The sequence below is a fragment of the Oncorhynchus masou genome, chromosome 19 (genome assembly GCF_036934945.1).
Source record: "Oncorhynchus masou masou isolate Uvic2021 chromosome 19, UVic_Omas_1.1, whole genome shotgun sequence".
In the NCBI taxonomy this organism is placed as follows: domain Eukaryota; kingdom Metazoa; phylum Chordata; class Actinopteri; order Salmoniformes; family Salmonidae; genus Oncorhynchus; species Oncorhynchus masou.
Window position 1 is genome coordinate 16,871,556 of NC_088230.1, and position 19,959 is coordinate 16,891,514.

The 19,959-nt window shown below is 44.7% G+C and overlaps 2 protein-coding genes across 2 annotated transcripts; one reads left to right on the forward strand and one right to left on the reverse strand.

Annotated features, from left to right (window-relative positions):
• Positions 1-12,604: 12,604 nt before the first annotated feature.
• Positions 12,605-16,728, reverse strand: LOC135505886 (alpha-N-acetylgalactosaminidase-like). Its single transcript, XM_064925092.1, has 9 exons — positions 16,621-16,728; positions 15,630-15,786; positions 15,331-15,471; positions 14,802-15,013; positions 14,573-14,667; positions 14,295-14,456; positions 13,953-14,150; positions 13,466-13,606; positions 12,605-13,355 (listed from the first exon to the last, which is right to left on the reverse strand). The coding sequence occupies exons 2-9, from the start codon at positions 15,782-15,784 to the stop codon at positions 13,152-13,154; spliced, it is 1,308 nt and encodes a 435-aa protein (XP_064781164.1). The 5' UTR covers positions 15,785-15,786; positions 16,621-16,728; the 3' UTR covers positions 12,605-13,151.
• A 395-nt stretch (positions 16,729-17,123) lies between these two features.
• On the forward strand, positions 17,124-19,435 carry LOC135505887 (uncharacterized). The gene is made up of 2 exons (XM_064925093.1): positions 17,124-17,172; positions 17,915-19,435. Exons 1-2 carry the CDS (start codon positions 17,154-17,156, stop codon positions 18,802-18,804), a joined length of 909 nt encoding a protein of 302 aa, XP_064781165.1. The 5' UTR covers positions 17,124-17,153; the 3' UTR covers positions 18,805-19,435.
• Positions 19,436-19,959: the final 524 nt, after the last annotated feature.

The window sequence follows — 19,959 nt, forward strand, 5'->3', positions numbered from 1 at the left end:
TTATTCAGTAAAGGAGACTGTCTGTTGCAACATCTTATATAGAGGTGTTCAGATAACGAACTGGAAGACACAGACAGTAAACACACACAGATGCAGACACTAGACACAGACACTCACAGACACCACACACACAAGGTCCAATACCTTCTAATGAGCAGGCTGAATGACCACTTCAAAAAGCTACAAAACCAAATTCCACTAATAAGAGATACTACAATCATCCTGTACTGCTAGTGATTGGTCGATAAGAGAGCATTTCCCATGGTATATATTTCAGTATGTTCAGTATAGTATCAGAAGGTCTCCACTGTATGTGCACTTGTCCCTCTCTCTTTTCCCCTCATTCTTTCTTTCTTTCTTTTTTCCTCTCTCTCCTGCAATGACCTAATGTACCCTCTGAGCAGCAAGACCAAATAACAGGAGAGCGGTCAGCTTCCAGGAAACTCTGCCACGGACTCAACTCAACCAATACTCACTACAGATTATGGTACCAGAGTTGTGCTGGTGGAGACGGGAGATTACTCCAAGAGTAAAGAACGTCACGCTGCATACTTAGCGAGTACCACTTCCTCATGATTCGGCTCACACCGAGGCTCGCCTCGAACCCTTGCTAGCACACGTGACCGCCCTCCTAAAGCTAGCTATTCGGTGGCAGAATTGCGGACACTTTAGGCTGAGAAGAAAGATTTGCACATCTTCATGTGCTACACAAGCACAGGTCCAGGACCAGTATTATGATTTCACAAGTTGTTTATGGTCTAAATCAGGTTTGTAAAGCTCATCCTAGAGCAGTTCTTATCTGGAGAAAAGTTTATAAGCAAGACCTTTACATGATAGAGAGCCTTATAATGACAGACAGTTAAACAATGATGTCGAGAAGGAATAGGAAGACTTGGATCATTTGAGTCTATGGTGTTGTGTCTGATCCCCAACACTGGGTCAGTCTATGTCATATGTCATATCACCCAGTCAGGTAAAGGACATTATGACATAATGCTGATTGGATATGCAAATTACATAGTCATTATAGGTGGATAATTTGAAATCAAACAATAGGAATCCTTACATTATGCTTATCATTAGTAAAAGTTTAAAAAGGTGCCATCAGGCTACGTCCAAATGAGGGAAAACACTAAAAGGCATATTCAAATTAAATTCATTTCAGATTCAGCCACCTGCAAGCTAATGGTAATTAATTTGATGCACATTGAAAACACTCTCTTAGATGATTGGCTAAGCATGAGGCATAGACTTGTTTTGTGAGTCTTCTGTTGCCTCAAAGCCAGCACAGCTGTGACAGACCGTTACATTCTGGCTCGTTATACAGCTACGTGCCTGTACTGTTAGCCTGCCAAACTACAATGGCACAATGTTTAAAAGCCATAAATGTAATGGCACTTTGCTCGCTGTATTACTTGTTGGCATAGTAGGCATATGACTCAAATATACAGTACTGTACATGAAGGTCTTCACATATTCTTTGTCCACTTGATCAGCTTTCTTATTTGTGGCTTGCAGTCTCTGTAACAGAGAAATTAGGACTTGTATGTATTTGTTGGTCACATACTTGCTTTGAGGCTGTGAAAGCAAGTCTAGAGATTCCCTCTGTGCTGTGGGCTCCACAGTACAGGATGGCTTAAGTTTGCAGGTCCCAGTATGCAGATGAGCCCATGGTGCAGGTGCCAATGTTTAGGTGGGCCCTATTGTGCAGGTGAGTTCCACGGTGCAGGAGGGCATGCATGTAGGTCCCACTGTGCAGGAAGCCCCAGCATGCAGTAGCGTCAGAGGGACTCTGCTCTTCTCTGCCCCCTGAACTGTGCGGTTGACCAACTGTATAAGCAACTGATTATGGAACAGATTATGGAAGTCGAGGAAGAATTTCTCTCTCTCTCTCTCTCTCTCTCTCTCTCTCTCTCTCTCTCACACACACACACACACACACACACACACACACACACACACACACACACACACACACACACACACACACACACACACACACATTAAAATTAAACACCCTTTTCCTCTCTCTCTTTCTTTTACTCTTTTTACAAGTATTTCTACACCTCTCTTTTGCTTTCACTCATGCCCTCTATCTACACTCTGATCTCCAGATAGATACTTGAGGGAGAGCAGACAAAACTTAATCGGTGTTACAAGTGCCACGCTTACAGCAGGTATTTTATTAACAGCTGAAATACTCTGCAACATTTCTAAGAGTGTCATGCCGTAAACCAGTGGCTGAGACTGATTCTTACATAAGAGACGGAAAAAACACACACACACACACACACATACAAACACACACAAACTCCATTAGACTAAACTGTTCCTTTCCCCAGGGTTAATGTTTAGAGGCATTACGCTTGCAGTGACACACAGCAGCATGTCAGGAGACTGAAGGTCAGCCCCACATGCATGGTTTGATATTTTCCCTCTGGAACTAACCAGGGACAAAGGGTTGGACCAAAGACATGACACACACAGATCACTTAACCACTCCAGCGACATACCTGAGGCAAAGTCAACAGGCTTACGTAAGGAGACTTGCTCACCTTGGTGCTGACAGAAGCAGGCAGTCAGAGAGAAAGGGAGATAGGAGATATTGTAGGTTAGGTGTATGTAAAAGGTGTGAGGGGTCCCCAATCAAAGAGATGTAACATGAAACATGTTTTTTTGTTCTTGTTTTTTTACTAGATCAGGGCTTTGCAGCCTTCTTCAGTGTGTAGAGCACATTAGGCCATTATGGCCATTATGGTCTTGTGTATGAATATATTAGGAGGCAACTAGTTTGGGTGCGTGTAGTGAATGGAGGGACAGGGAAGCCAACTGGGTCTCTGGCGTGAAAGGGAAACACCAAACGCATTGTGCCAATAGGGTAAACCCACTTGCTGGGAATTGAAATGTGGCTCATATTAGCAAAGATCACTACAATATCATTGAAAAAAACCATGATAATAATATAGTGATAATATCATTGAAAAGACTGTGATGATAATATAGTGATAATATCATTGAAAAAACTGTGATGATAATTTAGTGATAATATCATTGTCATATCGTGTTTCACAATGATATCACGAGGATATGAATGATTATTTCACAGTTTCATAAATGTGAAGCTGTTTTGCATCTTCGTGTCCTGCTTCGGGTCAGACAGACTGACTGACGGTCGGAGTTGTGGACGTGGATTGGACTAGTCTGTCACAGTGAAAGGTCTTAGCTGGCAATGGCCTTTTCTGTTTTTATTGACTGCACCGGATGGCCAGATCACAAGACTCTCCCTGTCCTTCAATATGCACTCTAAAGCACTTCATCAAAATAAATCAGCAATGTTATTACCAACACAACCCACAAAGGCTACTATAGGCCCCTCCCCCATTTCCATTTCCATGATCCTAAATCCTTCACTGCTAACCTAGGGCCAAATTCTAATTTGAGACATCTGACAGTACTGTAAGCACATTGACATCATGTGCGTTCCGGTTTACATCTTGCTCAAATATTACCTGGTAACGTGCCTGAATTCCATCCTAAACACTCGCCGTTCTCACCTTCTCGTCTCTGTCTTCTCACAACCATTCTGGGATTTTTTTGGTGTGTTGACATTGGCCCAACTGTGGTCTTGGTCCATATTGTGGGAGCCTGGGGGGAGCCTGTGTTTTGTGTTGGTGCCTGGAGACTGGAGTTTGAATCCAGTCAGACAGAGAAAGTAACAAAGGGAGGGTGCCAAATAAAGCGTTAAAATGAGACCAGACCAGTACAGTACAGAGTAGATCATGCACACACACACCCACACACAGGCAGGCATATGTGTTTCCATTGAAGGAGGCCATCCTGGAGTTGTGGGCCTGTATATAATTGACAATGTTCAGAGAGGGACAGAAAGGCACAGACTGAGGGAGAGAAAGACAGAAAGAGAGAAGCAGAGAGAATGTAAGGGATTGAAAAGAACAGAGCTCAGTTATCATGCCCTCTCTGAGTGTATGTGTGTGTATTCTTTTGCAGACAATCATGCGTGTGTGTGTGTGTGTGTGTGTGTGTGTGTGTGTGTGTGTGTGTGTGTGTGTGTGTGTGTGTGTGTGTGTGTGTGTGTGTGTGTGTGTGTGTGTGTGTGTGTGTGTGTGTGTGTGTGTGTGTACGTGCGTGTGTGTCAGTGGCTTCTGGCTTGCGTCCAGTAGGCAGCTGACAGCCTGGCACGTCGCCACGCACAAACTTAACACCACGGCAACGTGCAGTTCGCCTTGTACACAGCCCTGGCAACATGGCCAAGGCTGTTCTGCTGAATCAACAGCAGCCACTGCCGGACAAATGGGAAACTCATTCATAAAAATCACACAGCAGTGGAATATCCCGTTAGCTTTGGCTAGAAATACACCATATATGGCCATATAGGCCTACACATAGTCATAAAAAGGCAAACAAATCACATATTAAAGAAAAGATTATTAATCACATATGAAATATATTGTACATATTACAGAAACATATTGTGAATGTAAAAGCCAGAATCTGGCAATCTAGTGTACATTATTTTAAAACAGTACATTCTGACTTGCTCTCTCTCTTTCACATACGCTGATATGATACCGCACCTGTCTTGCTGCTGAAATAATAACAACCCTATTTTACATTTACATTTACATTTAAGTCATTTGGCAGACGCTCTTATCCAGAGCAACTTACAAATTGGTGAATTCACCTTATGACATCCAGTGGAACAGCCACTTTACAATAGTGCATCTAAATCATTTAAGGGGGGGGGTGAGAAGGATTACTTTATCCTATCCTAGGTATTCCTTAAAGAGGTGGGGTTTCAGGTGTCTCCGGAAGGTGGTGATTGACTCCGCTGTCCTGGCGTCGTGAGGGAGTTTGCATACTTAATGAGTATATAATATATACTATATACTATTAGTTAATGTTAGTATACTTTAAACAAACGTATCCTTTCAGTTAAGTGTACTAGCAGTTCACCTGTCTACTGGAAGTTGATGCTGTTGCTATGCAACTTCTTGCTAGCTTGTTAGCATAACAAATTACAAGCTAGACATCTTACAACTTCATTAACAATGTCCATTGAGAATGCACAATGACTATACCACTTAGCTAAGGTAAGAATGACATGAATAATCAAGTCAATAAATGTTGGGTAGTTAGTTGGATAGCATATAATTAATATACTGGAAAGTTCGATGTTTTAATAGCCAACTAACATTAGATAGCTAGCTAACATACCGGTACATACAAGCAATGGCTGTAATGGTATGCTAAGCAGTTTGTAAGGCTAAAGTAGCTGACAAATTGTCAGCTAACATAATGTGTAACGTAACTTATTTGAAAAGTCATTACTTTTTTATTACATTGCTCAACATTTTCTTAACATTTATTATAATTACTTAAAGCAATGAATTTGTATCCAGTCTCGTCAGACTTCGACTTTATATTTTCTGCCATTTTTTTCAAATATGAACATTTTGTGAAGCCACGCCCATTTTGTTGCATTATGCACTCGAAAAGCACGGGAAAAGTGTCCACTGCTTGTGTACCCTCGAATTTTGGCTCATTTAGCACGACATCCGGGAACTTTTGGCATGCTAACTATATCCATACTATGACCAATAAGCATACTTTTTACTCAATATATGTCACAAATAGTACCGTTAGTGTGTTTAGTTTGAGTATTCGAACACAGCTATTGTCTCCTGCAAAGATTAGTCAAAATGAGGACTAAAACAGATCCTAATGAAATGTAATTAAATCAAACATTACAACCCACTCTTACCATATGAACAGTTGGACATTGGAAAGATCCTATCCAAATACTGCATTAAATTATTACATTAAATGACATCATACAATATTGTATTTGATCATACAGTATGGCTCTTTGTCTGGCGTTCCATCTCTCCCTCTGAGCCAATGGGATGGCACAGTGTATTAGAGCAGCAGCAGCCCATACAGCCAAGCAGTGCTGGATGGAGAGGTGGGGGTGATGATGATTTCACAGAAAGAGCAGGTGAAGACCTCATATGGATCTGTGTGTGTGTGTGTGTGTGTGTGTGTGTGTGTGTGTGTGTGTGTGTGTGTGTGTGTGTGTGTGTGTGTGTGTGTGTGTGTGCGTGTGTGCGTGTGTGCGTGTGTGTGTGTGTGCGCGTGCGTGCGTGCATGTGTGTTTCCATATGAAATGTGAGATCGTGTCGAGGCAGAGATGTCTGAAGGCTGAGCATATGGACACACACACACACACACACACAGTGCTGCCATATGTTAACACAGTAGGCTATAGTACTCACAATATTTATAGGAATGTAAACATTTGTGCAAGGACAGACACAGAATCGTACAAGCACACACAGCTTGACAATCCTCTTTTGGGGATTGTATACTTCGTACGTGTGTGTGGGGGGGGGGGGATCATGCCATCTTTGAAAAGCAGGGTGATCCACATTCCCTCTCCTCCATCCCACCCCCATCCATCTCCCCCAGCCCCCTTGATGTAGCCACGCGCCATGTGGTCGAGCCCCTCCACGTCAGGTCTCTCTTAGTGACTGAGGCGAGAGGCAGAGAGCGTGACTGGGAGCGTGACGATGGGGGAGGTGGGGAAGGACCAGATTTGGGGGTGGTAGGGGGTGGGTGCAGGGGGACGAGAGTGGCAACTGCAGCTCTGCAGCTGTGGGCCTACGTGTGTATCGGCAGGAACACACTGTTCTCCCCACTCCCTCCCTCCCTTGCTTTCACATCTCTTTCTCTCTCATCTATCTCTCCCCCTCCTTCACCCACTTGCTCCTTCTCATACACTCTTTATTTTGCTACATCTCTCTCTTGCTCCCTCACTGACACTCCCTTGCTTCTCTCTCCCTCTCTTCTTATTCCCAAACGGTAGAGACCTTGACAATGAGAGATGTGGCACATTCGCCCAGCCGGCAGATATCTGAGATAAGTGAAAGGAGAAGAAGGGAAGGCAAAAATCCCTTTCCCCCAAATACACACACCAAATGTAGCCTGAGACGACCTGCCACACCATGTGTGTCCTTGTGTGTTTGCATTTGCAGCAGCACATAACTGCACGTCACAGGAGGTTGGTGGCACCTTAGTTAGGGAGGATGGGCTCGTGGTAATGGCTGGAGCGGAATGGGTGGAATGTGAAATACATTAAACACATGGTTTCCATTTGCTCCTTTCCAGTCATAATTAAGAGGCATCCTCCCCTCAGCAGCCTCCACTGCTGCGCGTACCAATGCATCTATTCTTAAACTACCCAGTTTGGCTAATCTGAAACATACTCAGACAAAATAAGCCTTATAGCATACAACAACACATACTGTGTCCTCTACATATCCAAGGCCCTATAGCATACATATGGGGCCTCGGTCTCTCATTGCGATTAAGAGTAATTAAGTAAGCTTATATATGTGTGCATGCGTGCTAATAGGAGAACCCCTTCCTCCCTTTGGCCGGATAAATAGCTCCCTGAGTTTACTTGTGTCACACAACAACCTACCCACTGGAGCGTCTACCATCCAATCATGTGACCAGACAAAGGGCTGCAATCGGGTCTGTGTGCACACTCCTTTAAGGCCAAGGTCAGACACAATACAATTCCCAAAGCACAGGAGGAGGAGGAGAAGGAGAGGGAGGAACAGAGGAAGAGGAGGGAAGATGAATGAAGTAAAGAAAGACTGGGGGGTGTAGGAATGAACAGATAAAGTAGGAGAGGGAAGAGAAGAAAAGGAAGTGAAAACCAGGACAAAAGAGGGAGAACAGACAGGGATGAGATCAGTCAATCCGTCTGTCTCAGTCCGTCAGTCTGTCTGTGTCTGTCATTCAAGTCAAATCACACCATATACAGCTTGTTTGATTGGTTGTTTCTGTGTCTGACACTCCAGCAATTCCATTGCTGTTAAGCCGCATTAAAAAAAAACTTCTCAACAGCACTGCACCGTGGTCTGCTGCTACCTCTACTGGCTTAACACAGATAGAGCTTCCCAGATAGTGGTTCGGAAGCCGAGACCCACTGGTGTGTGTGTGTGATATGTGTGCGTGTTTTATTTTAAGACCAGCACAGACTAAACAACAATCCTCAGTGTTCTTGCTGTGAAAGTCTTGTTCAAGGACTTGATAGTAGGACGCCAGAGCACAGCCTCTTTCAGAGCACAGCCTCTTTCAGAGCACAGCTTACCCTTCACAATTGCAAACTGTCTGATATAGTAGAGCTAGTCACAAAGTGGATTTAAAAAAAAATCACAATTGTAATTTATTACAAAATAGTAACATAGTTGCAGAGCTTGTTATGCAAAGCACATACTGCATGTCACCTGTTGCCCTCCTTTATTTTTCACCCATTCCTTTTTGTGTGTATTAATTACTTTTTTTGAGTTTGCAGTGATCTTTCATTTCAAATATGTTGCAATGCCTATGATAATAAGGAACCATGAAGGGAGTGAAATGGAGTTTGAGGGAGTTTAAGAGAATGAGGAAGAGCCCGTGTCTGGGAAGAGTGGAAAGGAAACAGAGTCAGGAAATAGAAATCCACGACGTGTCCACGAGGATTCTTCAATAATTGGACTGCGATTCAAGGACAAAGTCAAGCATGGGGTTTTTTCCGATCATTTGAGTTATCGGGGTGGGTGGAGAGTAAACTAGAAAATAGATCCTCTCAAGGGGGTGATAACAGTGCCTATACTTATAGGTTGAGCAGCTTCCGAAGGTTCATGGCATGTGTGGAGCCTGACGATTAACCAGAAATCGAGGTGGCTAGAGGGAGGACAGCCTGGCCGTGATGCTGTGCCTTGATTTGGAGGTTCTCCCTGATTAGCACATGCTCTAACATCTCCCTAGTGTTTTCACAGCCAGAAGTTTGGCCATGTAGTGTCAGTGTGCAAGAAGGTACAGTCGAGATGTGATGGATGTCTGGAGGTCGAGCCTCGGCGGCATAGTAGTAACTGTTTAGGTAGTCCTGAAGCCAGGTCCACAGAATGCCCGGTTAGTGAAACGCATACAGGTAGCTAAAGTCAGAGTAGGACAGGGTGTTACGCATGGAGAGGCAGTGAGAAGGGTTGAGGGTGGAGAGGGAGGGAACACTCCCTCTGTTGCTTTGAAAGGCCAATGGCAATAGTGAATGTTCCCATGTCAGTGTGTGGACCCCAAAAACTGTGCGTTGATAAATCCAGGTTCTTGGCCGCGATGGTCGTGAATTGCGCTGCGCAAGTAGAAAGTAGGTCTGAGAGAATTGCCCTTAATGTGAAAGCGGACAGATGTTTTCTGGAAGTCCAAGACGTAACTGCAGAGAATCTATAGAAGATGTTGGAAGAACTCTGTAGTTTGCATAGTGGGATATGGATGAGTAGAGTAGTATACAGTATGTAGCAGATAAAGTAGAAATAAAGTTGGAGGTACTGCAACATTCTATTGGATGCCAACCACCGTTAAACCCCAACGAAGAAGACGACTCTGGGTCGGCTGCTGGAGAAGGAAGACCACTGCCGCTATCATCACCGGGACCACCCTGCTGTCAATGAACTTGCAACCAAAGGGGGACCAGTGGCTCCCCGCTCATGCATTTTTTCCTCTCCCCCCATCTGTCGCCTGCACTGGACCGGAAGATGGACTGGGTGACACACACTTTATGACGACGAGGAACGACTGCCGAACAACTACCGACAAAACACACAAACCAATGGCAGATGAGCGACCGATGGATGGTGGTGGAGGCCCTCTTAACGACTCTCTAGCAGCAAGGACTATCTCTGGGACTGAGCATATGGTTGTTGTGAATGTGTACAGTGTGAACCCAAGATTGTTTTAAAAAAACGTATTGCGTAGATTAAAACGCACAATTGTGGTGTTACAAGATCATTAGGGGTCTGACAAATTAAGCCATTAGCTTAATCGAAGTTAAAGCTTTCTAGAAGAACTTGACTGTCTAATGAGGTTGTGGAGATGGAGGTCTGACTTCTCCCTCCTCTTGGCCTCCTAGCACCTCCTTCTCTTGGCATAAGGCTCCAGGAAGCTTCCCCTTCTCTTCCTGAGACATTCCTCCTTTTGAACAGCTCCTGCTCTTGACTGTTTCATCCTCTACCATGTCCACATCCATTTGGCTCTACAGTCGTGGCCAAAAGTTTTGAGAATGACAAATATTAATTTCCACAAAGTTTGCTGCTTCAGTGTCTTTAGATATTTTGTCAGATGTTACTATGGAATACTGAAGTATAATTACAAGCATTTCATAAGTGTCAAAGGCTTTTATTGACAATTACATGAAGTTGATGCAAAGAGTCAATATTTGCAGTGTTGACCCTTCTTTTTCAAGACCTCTGCAATCCACCCTGGCATGCTGTCAATTGGCTTCTGGGCCACATCCTGACTGATGGCAGCCCATTCTTGCATATTCAATGCTTGGAGTTTGTCAGAATTTGTGGGTTTTTGTTTGTCCACCCACCTCTTGAGGATTGACCACAAGTTCTAAATGGGATTAAGGTCTCAGGAGTTTCCTGGTCATGGTCCCAGAATATCAATGTTTTGTTCCCCAACCATTTGGTTATCACTTTTGCCTTATGGCAAGGTGCTCCATCATGCTGGAAAAGTCATTGTTCGTCACCAAACTGTTCCTGGATGGTTGCTCTCGGAGGAAGTGTTGGTACCATTCTTAATTCATGGCTGTGTTCTTAGGCAAAATTGTGAGTGAGCCCACTCCCTTGGCTGAGAAGCAACCACACACATGAATGGTCTCAGGATGCTTTACTGTTGGCATGACACAGGACTGATGGTAGCGCTCACCTTGTCTTCTCTGGACAAGCTTTTTTCCGGATGCCCCAAACAGTCCGAAAGGGGATTCATCAGAGAAAATGACTTTACCCCAGTCCTCAGCAGTTCAATCCCTGTACCTTTTGCAGAATATCAGTCTGTCCCTGATATTTTTCCTGGAGAGAAGTGGCTTCTTTGCAGCCCTTCTTGACACCAGGCCATCTTCCAAAAGTCTTTGCCTCACTGTGCGTGCAGATGCACTCACACCTGCCTGCTGCCTGCTGCCATTCCTGAGCAAGCTCTGTAGTGGTAGTGTCCCGATCCCACAGCTGAATCAACTTTAGGAGACGGTCCTGACGCTCTCTGGACTTTCTTGGGCACCCTGAAGCCTTCTTCACAACAATTTAACCGCTCTCCTCGAAGTTCTTGATTACCTGATAAATGGTTGATTTAGGTGCAAATCTTACTGGCAGCAATATCCTTGCCTATGAAGCCCTTTTTGTGCAAAGCAATGATGACGGCACGTGTTTCCTTGCAGGTAACCATGATTGACAGAGAAAGAACAATGATTCCAAGCACCACCCTCCTTTTGAAGCTTCCAGTCTGTTATTTGAACTCAATCAGCATAACAGTGATCTCCAGCCTTGTCCTCGGCAACACTCACACCTGTGTTAACGAGAGAATCACTGACATGTCAGCTGGTCCTTTTGTGGCAGGGTTAAAATACAGGAAATGTTTTGGGGGATTCAGATAATTTGCATGGCAAATAAGGACTTTGAAATTAATTGAAATTCATCTGATCACTCTTCATAACATTCTGGAGTATATGCAAATTGCCATCATACAAACTGAGGTAGCAGACTTTGTCAAAATGAATATTTGTGTCATTCTCAAAACTTTTGGCCACGACTGTACTTCATCAAGGGATGAGGCCAGTGGAGGGAAGCACTTGGTGTTCACCTGTGGTCCCTAAGTCCAGTCCACATAGTCAATATAATGTCACCATACAGGACTGGAGCTGGGCCACAGGAGGTTGGATGAACCAACTTGGAAGGGATGGGCTGGTGTACCTACTAGGAGAGGTTGTGGATGTAGCCACTTTGAGGGGTGGTGTTTCCACGGGCCTGTTGAAAGGTGTAGTATAAGGCCTGTTGAAGTTAGGTGGACCATTGTGGCTGTTGGAGGGGTGTTTCCTGGGTGGGAGCCACTGTGTTGGGAGCCAAAGAGCTGCAGGCAACCAGGTCCTGGGGGACGGTGGTGGCCAACGGCTGTTGGACGACATGGACATTTTTCTGAAAAGGGTTCTAACAGGTTTCTTAACAGGATGCTTTTTCAAATAATTCAGAAAATCTGCCATAATAATAAATGTGTTTCAAAGTCACCTGGTGCGGGTTTCCTAAAAGCATCTTTTGAGCTTGCAAGTCCTAAGTAATTAGGAGTTCTGTTGCAGCAGAGTTCAATCGGACATCAGTCACATCACAATGACGGTTGCATAGAAATAGAATCTCATTCTAGTTCTATGTGCAGTTGGTCTGTGACATCATCCACTGTCAGAGTGAGATGGAAGGATGACTAGTAGTAGTAGTAGTACTGTACACAACTTTAATGTGCCCTTGTATTTCTGTGTCCTCTACAAACAAACTGCCCAGTCACTGTCTTCGTACCTTCCAATTGTGTGTAGACCTTAATTATTATTACTACTACATGCAGGCCGTACTTGACAGCTCTCGCCGTTCCAATCTCTCTCTGTACTCGGCAGCTGAATTACAGTACACAAGTAAAACAAGAAATGTAAAATCATCTAAAGAAAGTCAGGACTGCTTCAGTGAGTAGACTAAAGGAACAAAGAAAAGACAATACACACTGGAAAAAAAGTGTTTATTGGTTTTTGAACACTTAAGAAAATACAAAAATCATTCACAGCATCACTCATTTAAAATAAGCTATCTAATCATTTCCTGATACTCCTTAAAAACATCTCCCACCAGAGCCCTTAAATCCAGAACATTAAAAACTAGTGCATTGAAAATAGGAGTACCTTTTAAATTAAAACTCAGGAATATAAGAAACTACAGTGCAGTGGCAGTGACCAGCATCATCATGGTTACTGTCGATTGCATAATCAGAACATTCCTGAGTAGAGTGATGTCATCTCAGGGAGACAACTGTCATCTTTGTGGAACAACATTAAAATAGCATTTGCTCGGTCCATTCTGGAAAGAACTATTTTGCTCCCTTCCTTGAGGTATTCATTGATGAGAATGTTCCCGGGATTACCCATACGTAAAATGTATGCACGCATGACTAAATCGCTTTGGATTAAAAAGTCTGCTAAATGGCTTATGTTATGTTGGATTAGTGAAAAAGTAGAGCTGGGAGAAAACAGGTATCAAAGACAAAGGGGAAGGTTACAGTACAATGGGTGAGATACCGTTGGCGTGGCGATGGAAGGCGGGTCCCCTGAGCTTTCCCCCAATGTGGGTGTTCTCCTGGTCCTGGTCAGCAGGGGCTGAGATATACCACATGACCACACCTGAGGGGTTGATGGACACAACAAAGTGTGTGGAGTCCTTCAGTGCGGGCATTTCCCGCTCCGCAAACACATCATAGATCTGGAGAAAGGAAGGTGAGAGAGTACGGGACATGAAGGAAAAAAGATATGAAATGGCATGATTGAGGCAACGCCAGCAATATGACTTAGAGAAACCGGGACCAGACTGACCTTGTAGCTGCCAGTGGTGTAGTTGAGTTGTCCCAGGGAGGCCTGGTAGCGGTAAGGCATGTCAGTACGACGACTGAAGAACACTAGAGCACTGGCCTTATCAGACAGGGGGCGCCAGAACACCTCAATACCGCTCTTCTCCTGAGAATCAGACAGGAAGCAAGGTACAGAGAGAGAGAAAAAAGAAGAGAATAATAAGATTGAGGACATTTAGATTCAGCTCAACAACACAACTCAGGAGGAATATTTGATCATTTATTTTTTATTTTACCTTTATTTAACTAGGCAAGTCAGTTAAGAACAAACTCTTATTTTCAATGACGGCCTAGGAACAGTGGGTGAACTGCCTGTTCAGGGGCAGAACGACAGATTTGTACCTTGTCAGCTCGGGGGTTTGAACTTGCAACCTTCCAGTTACTAGTCCAACGCTCTAACCACTAGGCTACCCTGCCGACCATAATAAGACTAAGATATATGTGGGTCTTACCTTGATCAGGCGTCTACCCTGGACGCCCATGGGGTCCTGGTTGATGCCGATGGCCACCTTGTTCTGCAGGATGTTGCGTGCCCCGCTACTAATGGTCCTCAGGTCGTTGGACATGAAGAGAGGAGCAGCCATGATGGCCCACAGAGCCATCTGAGACCGAGACTGATCCATGCTCAGCCCGAAGTCCCCGACCACCAGCTAGAATTCACACACAGTCAGTTCAGCCAGAAGCTAAAACATACTCTGTCATCTCCTCACTCTGAATATGCACAACAAATTGGTTAATTCATTGAATAGCAACATTTCCTCTACAGTGAAATGGAGAGTTTGACAAAGACAGACCATGTCAGGGTCATTCCACCGGCCGGGTCCAGCTGCAGGCTGCAGGACGTCTTGGTTGTTGAAGAACCAATCAGCAATGCTCAGCACACTATTCCACGAGTCCTCTATGTCACCATAGTTACGCCACAGGTTACAGATCTCTCCCAATTGGGTGTAGTTCACCTGAGAAACAAAATGTAGAAGAGGTCAACTTAGAAAATGTTTAAATATGATCTGTATATAAACTGGATTGACTTATTACAAAAAATATAGAATTATTTAAATGAAATTTGATTAACCTTGGGTGGGAGTCCACCCTGGTAGGCTGGCCAACTGCATGAGTAGCCAATGGGGCGTCCGGTAGCATTCAGAGCCTTTGACATGGCAGGGTAGCCTATAAGAAAGAACTGTCCGTGTCAAGCAAACAACTGAGGGTTGAGTAAACCACTTATCTCCCATTTCGACCTTCAGTATGTCCACCCACAACTCTCCCCCTACTCATGCCTCCAACTCTCCTCCCTTCCTCACCCTGCTCCTGCTCCGTAGCGTTGGAGTAGCAGCCGTCAAACTTCAGCATGTCCACTTTCCAGTCAGCGAAAGTCTGAGCGTCTATAGTGATCTTGTCCAGGGGGGTCCCAGGGTACCCTCCACATGTGAGTGTGCCCATGTCCCCATAGATACCCAGCTTCAGCCCCCGGTCATGGATGTAGCTCGCCAGGTTGGGGATCCCACTTGGGAACCTGAGAGAGGAGGTTATAGATACACAGGCAGACATGTTACACATATTCATGCAGACAATAGTTTAAGCACAAGAAAGCCAATATACCCCACCTAAGAGAATGGGCTATATGAGTATCATATGACTGACAAGTCAGTGACCTCAATATATTGGTACAATACATGTCAATGACCTCAACATAGATATATTCCACCTGACAGTAGACAATATGGTAATACATAGATAAGATACATGAGATACAAGTGAAATAAAGTTGTAAACATTAACAGCGCTTGTGAGAACAACAAAACGTGTGTGTTTCTCCATTCAGTAGCCTACCGCTTAGGGTCAGCCTGCAGGCGTCCATTACTGTCTCTGTCCTTGGAGGCCCAGCAATCATCTATGTTGACGTAGACATATCCAAGCTCCCTCCAGCCATCCTCAGCCAGCCTGTCAGCCATGTCCCGGAACAGAACCTCACTGTGGGAGGACAAAGCAGAGGGAGAGAGGAAAATGTCATGAGTTCCTATGGCCGATGTTATTTGTTTAAAGTGTCAATGTTGGCTCAGAAATCTCTTCCTCATTATAAAAGACATTCCCAAGAATGGGAAGAGTTCAGAATCATATTTTTGTCTTACCTGATGCAGTTCTTGGGGTCGTTCTGACAGTCGATGTCACAGCGGAAGCGTTCCCATGCCAACCAGCCCATAGGAGGGGTCCTCATCAGACCATTGTCCAGGGCCAGGGTGGCCACGAAGAGCGCCAGCACACACAATGCTACTGCAAACCGCATACCTGAAAGAGACAGACGTTTGTTACAGGACAAAGTCACTAAAACTGGGATGTAGCATCCAGATTTGCCCAAACACAAGGAATGTACGTAAATGGCTTTAATTTGAAAGTATCTGCTTCTGTACAGGCATAATGAACATGACCCTGGTGGACATTCTACATAACTGAATAGAGTCAATGTGCAGTGTGTATTGATACACCTGAGAGTCACATGACTGACTGGGTGTGCCAACTGAGGTAGGAGAGGAGGAGGTGGGGTGGGGAAACAAAGAAGGCGTGACAACACTAACCTGTTTAACCATTTACCATTATAAGACAAACACTACACAAAAATACCTGAGCTGTACAAGTCACCTGACCATAACTGAACTTAAGGAATGGTTAGCTTGTGCATATGCACAGTGCATACATTGAAACACAAGCAAATACCAGGATATGAAATAAACCAGGATACAAAATAAAACTTAATGACACAATATGGCCGAGAGCTAGGCAGAAACGACAGATACATTATAGTAATAGCCTGATAATCTGACCATTAGCCTACATGAGAACATGTTAGTTGGTTTGACGTATTGATATAGATTTCAAGTAACGTACAGTAAGTCCTTGGATAGGGAACAGCGACTTGAATTGGTACTGTAACTACGCATCACTTAGCAGAACACCGCAAGAGTGATACATTGTAACAATTGACTGGTTCTTCAAAGGGAGTCTCGTAACTTTAGCCTGATACAGATACTATGCAACTTTAGATGCAAATATATTTAACAAGAATCGACTTTCAATTAGCACAAATCCTGTATCAAAATATGCAAGAATTAATTCAATACTCACTGGGTTATTTTTTAAATTTATTTTACAGCTTGCAAAGCAGCGTTCCGTTAGTGCCTGAAGGGTGTCGCCTATGCTCTGCTTTGAAAATAATACAAACCACATCTGATCATACATTTGAGGAAGCGGTTATCACATGATCCAGCGCGTTGTTGTCAGCTGACAAAAGAGGGGCGGTGACAGGGTGAGAAGGAAAGGAAGCAATTACGGTTTTGAAGGAACCTAAAACCCTGTTAGAATAATATTCAAATAAATGCATCCTTCCCTCCTTTCCTTGAAGTACAGATGTGATACGTGACATACTCACTGCTCCACACAAAATCTTGAGAAATGAATTTTGAAAAATATAACCGCGACCTACATGCATTGCAAGTTCTAGGATGTTTTATATATATATATATATATATATATTATTATTATTATATTATTATTATTTGAATGGGTTCGTTACTGGAAAAACTGCAGTGCTTGTCACATGTCATGAGAATCCTAGAGGTGGAGCTAAAGACAGGAAGTCAGTGGATCCACTTGCTGTTATGGCAGGAACAGACCAGGGTAAGGTACTCGTCTGTAGTAGTTTAACACTCAAAGTAACTTTGATTTGTAATTTTACTCTGTATGTTTTCTGTCTCCGTGTACCTGTTAGCACATATTCTATCCAATAGGTTTAGTAAGAACCTGCTTTTTTAATAAAACCTAGGGAGCTTGCAGGCATGACAGAGTTGAGTTAAGAACAATAAACTCTGAGTAGAAACACCATTGAATATTGCAGCCAAAACTTTGTGCGTCATAACGTTACACTATGGACAGAAATGGTCTGTTGAGTTTAGTTTGTTGACTTTTCGGGTAAGTCAGTCACTCTTTCAGGTTTGAATTTCAGTGTGTTAAGAGATCGGGTGCAGTGTGGTTTCAGTTTCCGTATACCGTGACAGAGTGACTAGTCTTGACAAGGAAGGAAGAGTGTATTACTGACAGTTTTGTTGTCTGGCCTGGTTATTAACAAGTTTCCCACACGTCACTGCATTCCATAGTGATACAAAATATATTCACATTATAGCTGTAACATCTGCTAACCATGTGTATGTGACCAAAAAAAATTGATTTGATTGAGCTTTTTCAGCTCAGTGACAGTGCGTTCTCGTGTTGGTTGTTCTACTCTTGTTCTTCACTGACACCTGGTGGACAATATGAGTGGTTTCAGTCTAGACTCTAGGTCTATTCAAAGTGGCTGTAGCTCTTCCAGAACTGTTCATACTCACAGTGGTAAAGTAGAGAATCATATTCTGTCTCTCCCTAGGTGTGGTTGGACTGGTGGAGGTGGTCCTGAGGAGCGTAGCGGCTGGGTTCGCCATCGGAGACACGGCTCTGGCTGCAGCCGAACCCTACTTGACCACTACTGGACCACTTATGATCACCGCTGCCCGAGCAGCAGGAGAGGTTGGCGTGGCGGGGGTGGGAGCGGTAGCCACGTGCCTGGTGTTCACTACGGCGTTGGTATCCATGGGAACCGGACTTCTCCTCGCCTCCATGGTGATGCGACTGATGGGGAGGGAAGGAGGAGGTGGAGCTAGAGCAAAGGCGGCGGAGATTGCTGGAGGGGTCACCATCACGGTGGGAGCCGTGGTAACTGGAACACTTGTGGGCGCACTCCCCGTGTGGGGCCACTTCCTCGTCCAGTTCGTCATGGTCCTGCTAGTGTACCCTTACACTTACGTGAATGAGATGACCGCGGTCCTCTCTGTTTTTTTCTCTACTCTCTACCTCAGTGTGGCGATGGGCCGTTTGGGCGTCATCACAGGACTATTTACTATGGCCATTGCCATCTCGTCCCTCTGTGTCCTACTGAAGGCCCTATCAGAGAGAAGAATACAGCAGAGAGCCGAGGGAAACAGCAAATGGTCAGAGAGGTTACTGCTATACTCAGTTGTTGTGGCAATAGTAGGTTTCCCTATGGGTACGGGGGATACAGGTGGGACAGGGTCAGAGGTGACTGTAATGCTGGGGTCAGTGCTGTGGGTGGGGACCCTAGCTGCAGGACTGCTAGGAGCTGCTCTGGGAACAGTGGCTGTGGTGAGTTTGGGACCAGAGGGGGCAGCGAGGGTGGCGGTGGGGGCGGCAGTGGCATCCTCTTGTACCCTGAGACTCATTCTACCAGTATGCACTTTGCTGGGGTCGGGGGCAGCATAGGGGGTCTGTTAGGGGGAGCCACAGCTGCAGGGGTGTCACTGGGGGCCGCGAGTGTTGCTGCTGGATCGGAATTTAGAACCAGAGCAACGACACTAGTAGTTCTAGGTTCTGTAGCAGTAGGTGCAGTGCTAGGCTTCTGGGGTCTAGCACTGGGAACTGTCATTCTGGGACCAGCAGAAATAATAACAGTGACCTTTGTTGCAGTGGGGGCCTTTATACTGGGTGCACCAAAGAGTCCATTCCACACTCAGATTAAACTGAGGGGTGAGGTCCTGACAGGGACCCGCCTGATAGGAGGAATCGGCATGGAAACAGTAACCGCGGCTGCTGCACCCCTCGGAGCGGGGGCACTGGGAACAGCAGCGCTAGGAACTGCTGCACTGGGAAGACTGGGGACAGTAGGAGTACTGGTGGCAGCGGTAGTGGCCCTGGGAAAAACGACATGTGGATTGGGAGCCTGAGACAGGGGCTTCCAGCAGCAGACTGTGTTATCTCTGCTAACTCTCTCTCTGTGTGTGTGTGTGCAAGTATTTGTACGTTACTAAGACTTTACAGAATACATTGACATTATTTGCTGACAATGGCAGGTTAATGACCGAACAAATCCCAATAAACTTGAAGTATAAATCAAGGTGTGTATCATTTGTCTTTGATTATGAGGATGGTCATGAGGAGGCTGCAGGACTGGGTTTTGGGTTTAATTATGGATGTATGAGAACTACCACCCTCTCCATTCTTCCTTATTCTCTCCATTCCCTGCTCCATCCCTTCCCCAAGACACAGATGATTCAGGAGAATGTTCAGCAGCAGTCACGTCGGGCATGGGGCAGGTCATACGCCTGGCTGCTGCGTGTGCCTGCCAAGCATCATGCGTCTCACCTTTGGGCTGAGTCCCTCAAACGGCTCTGCCAGGTCTTCTGACGGCAGCAACAGCAGTGGTGGAAAAAGTACCCAACTGTCATACTTGAGTAAAAGTAAAGATACCCAAATAGAAAATGACTCAAAAGTAATACAGTAAAATCCTACTTGAGTAAAAGTATTTGATTTAAAATATACTTAAGTATCAAAAGTAAATGTAATTGCTGAAATATACTTAAGTATCAAAAGTACATTTACATTTAAAATTCCTTATATTAAGCAAACCAGACGGCACAA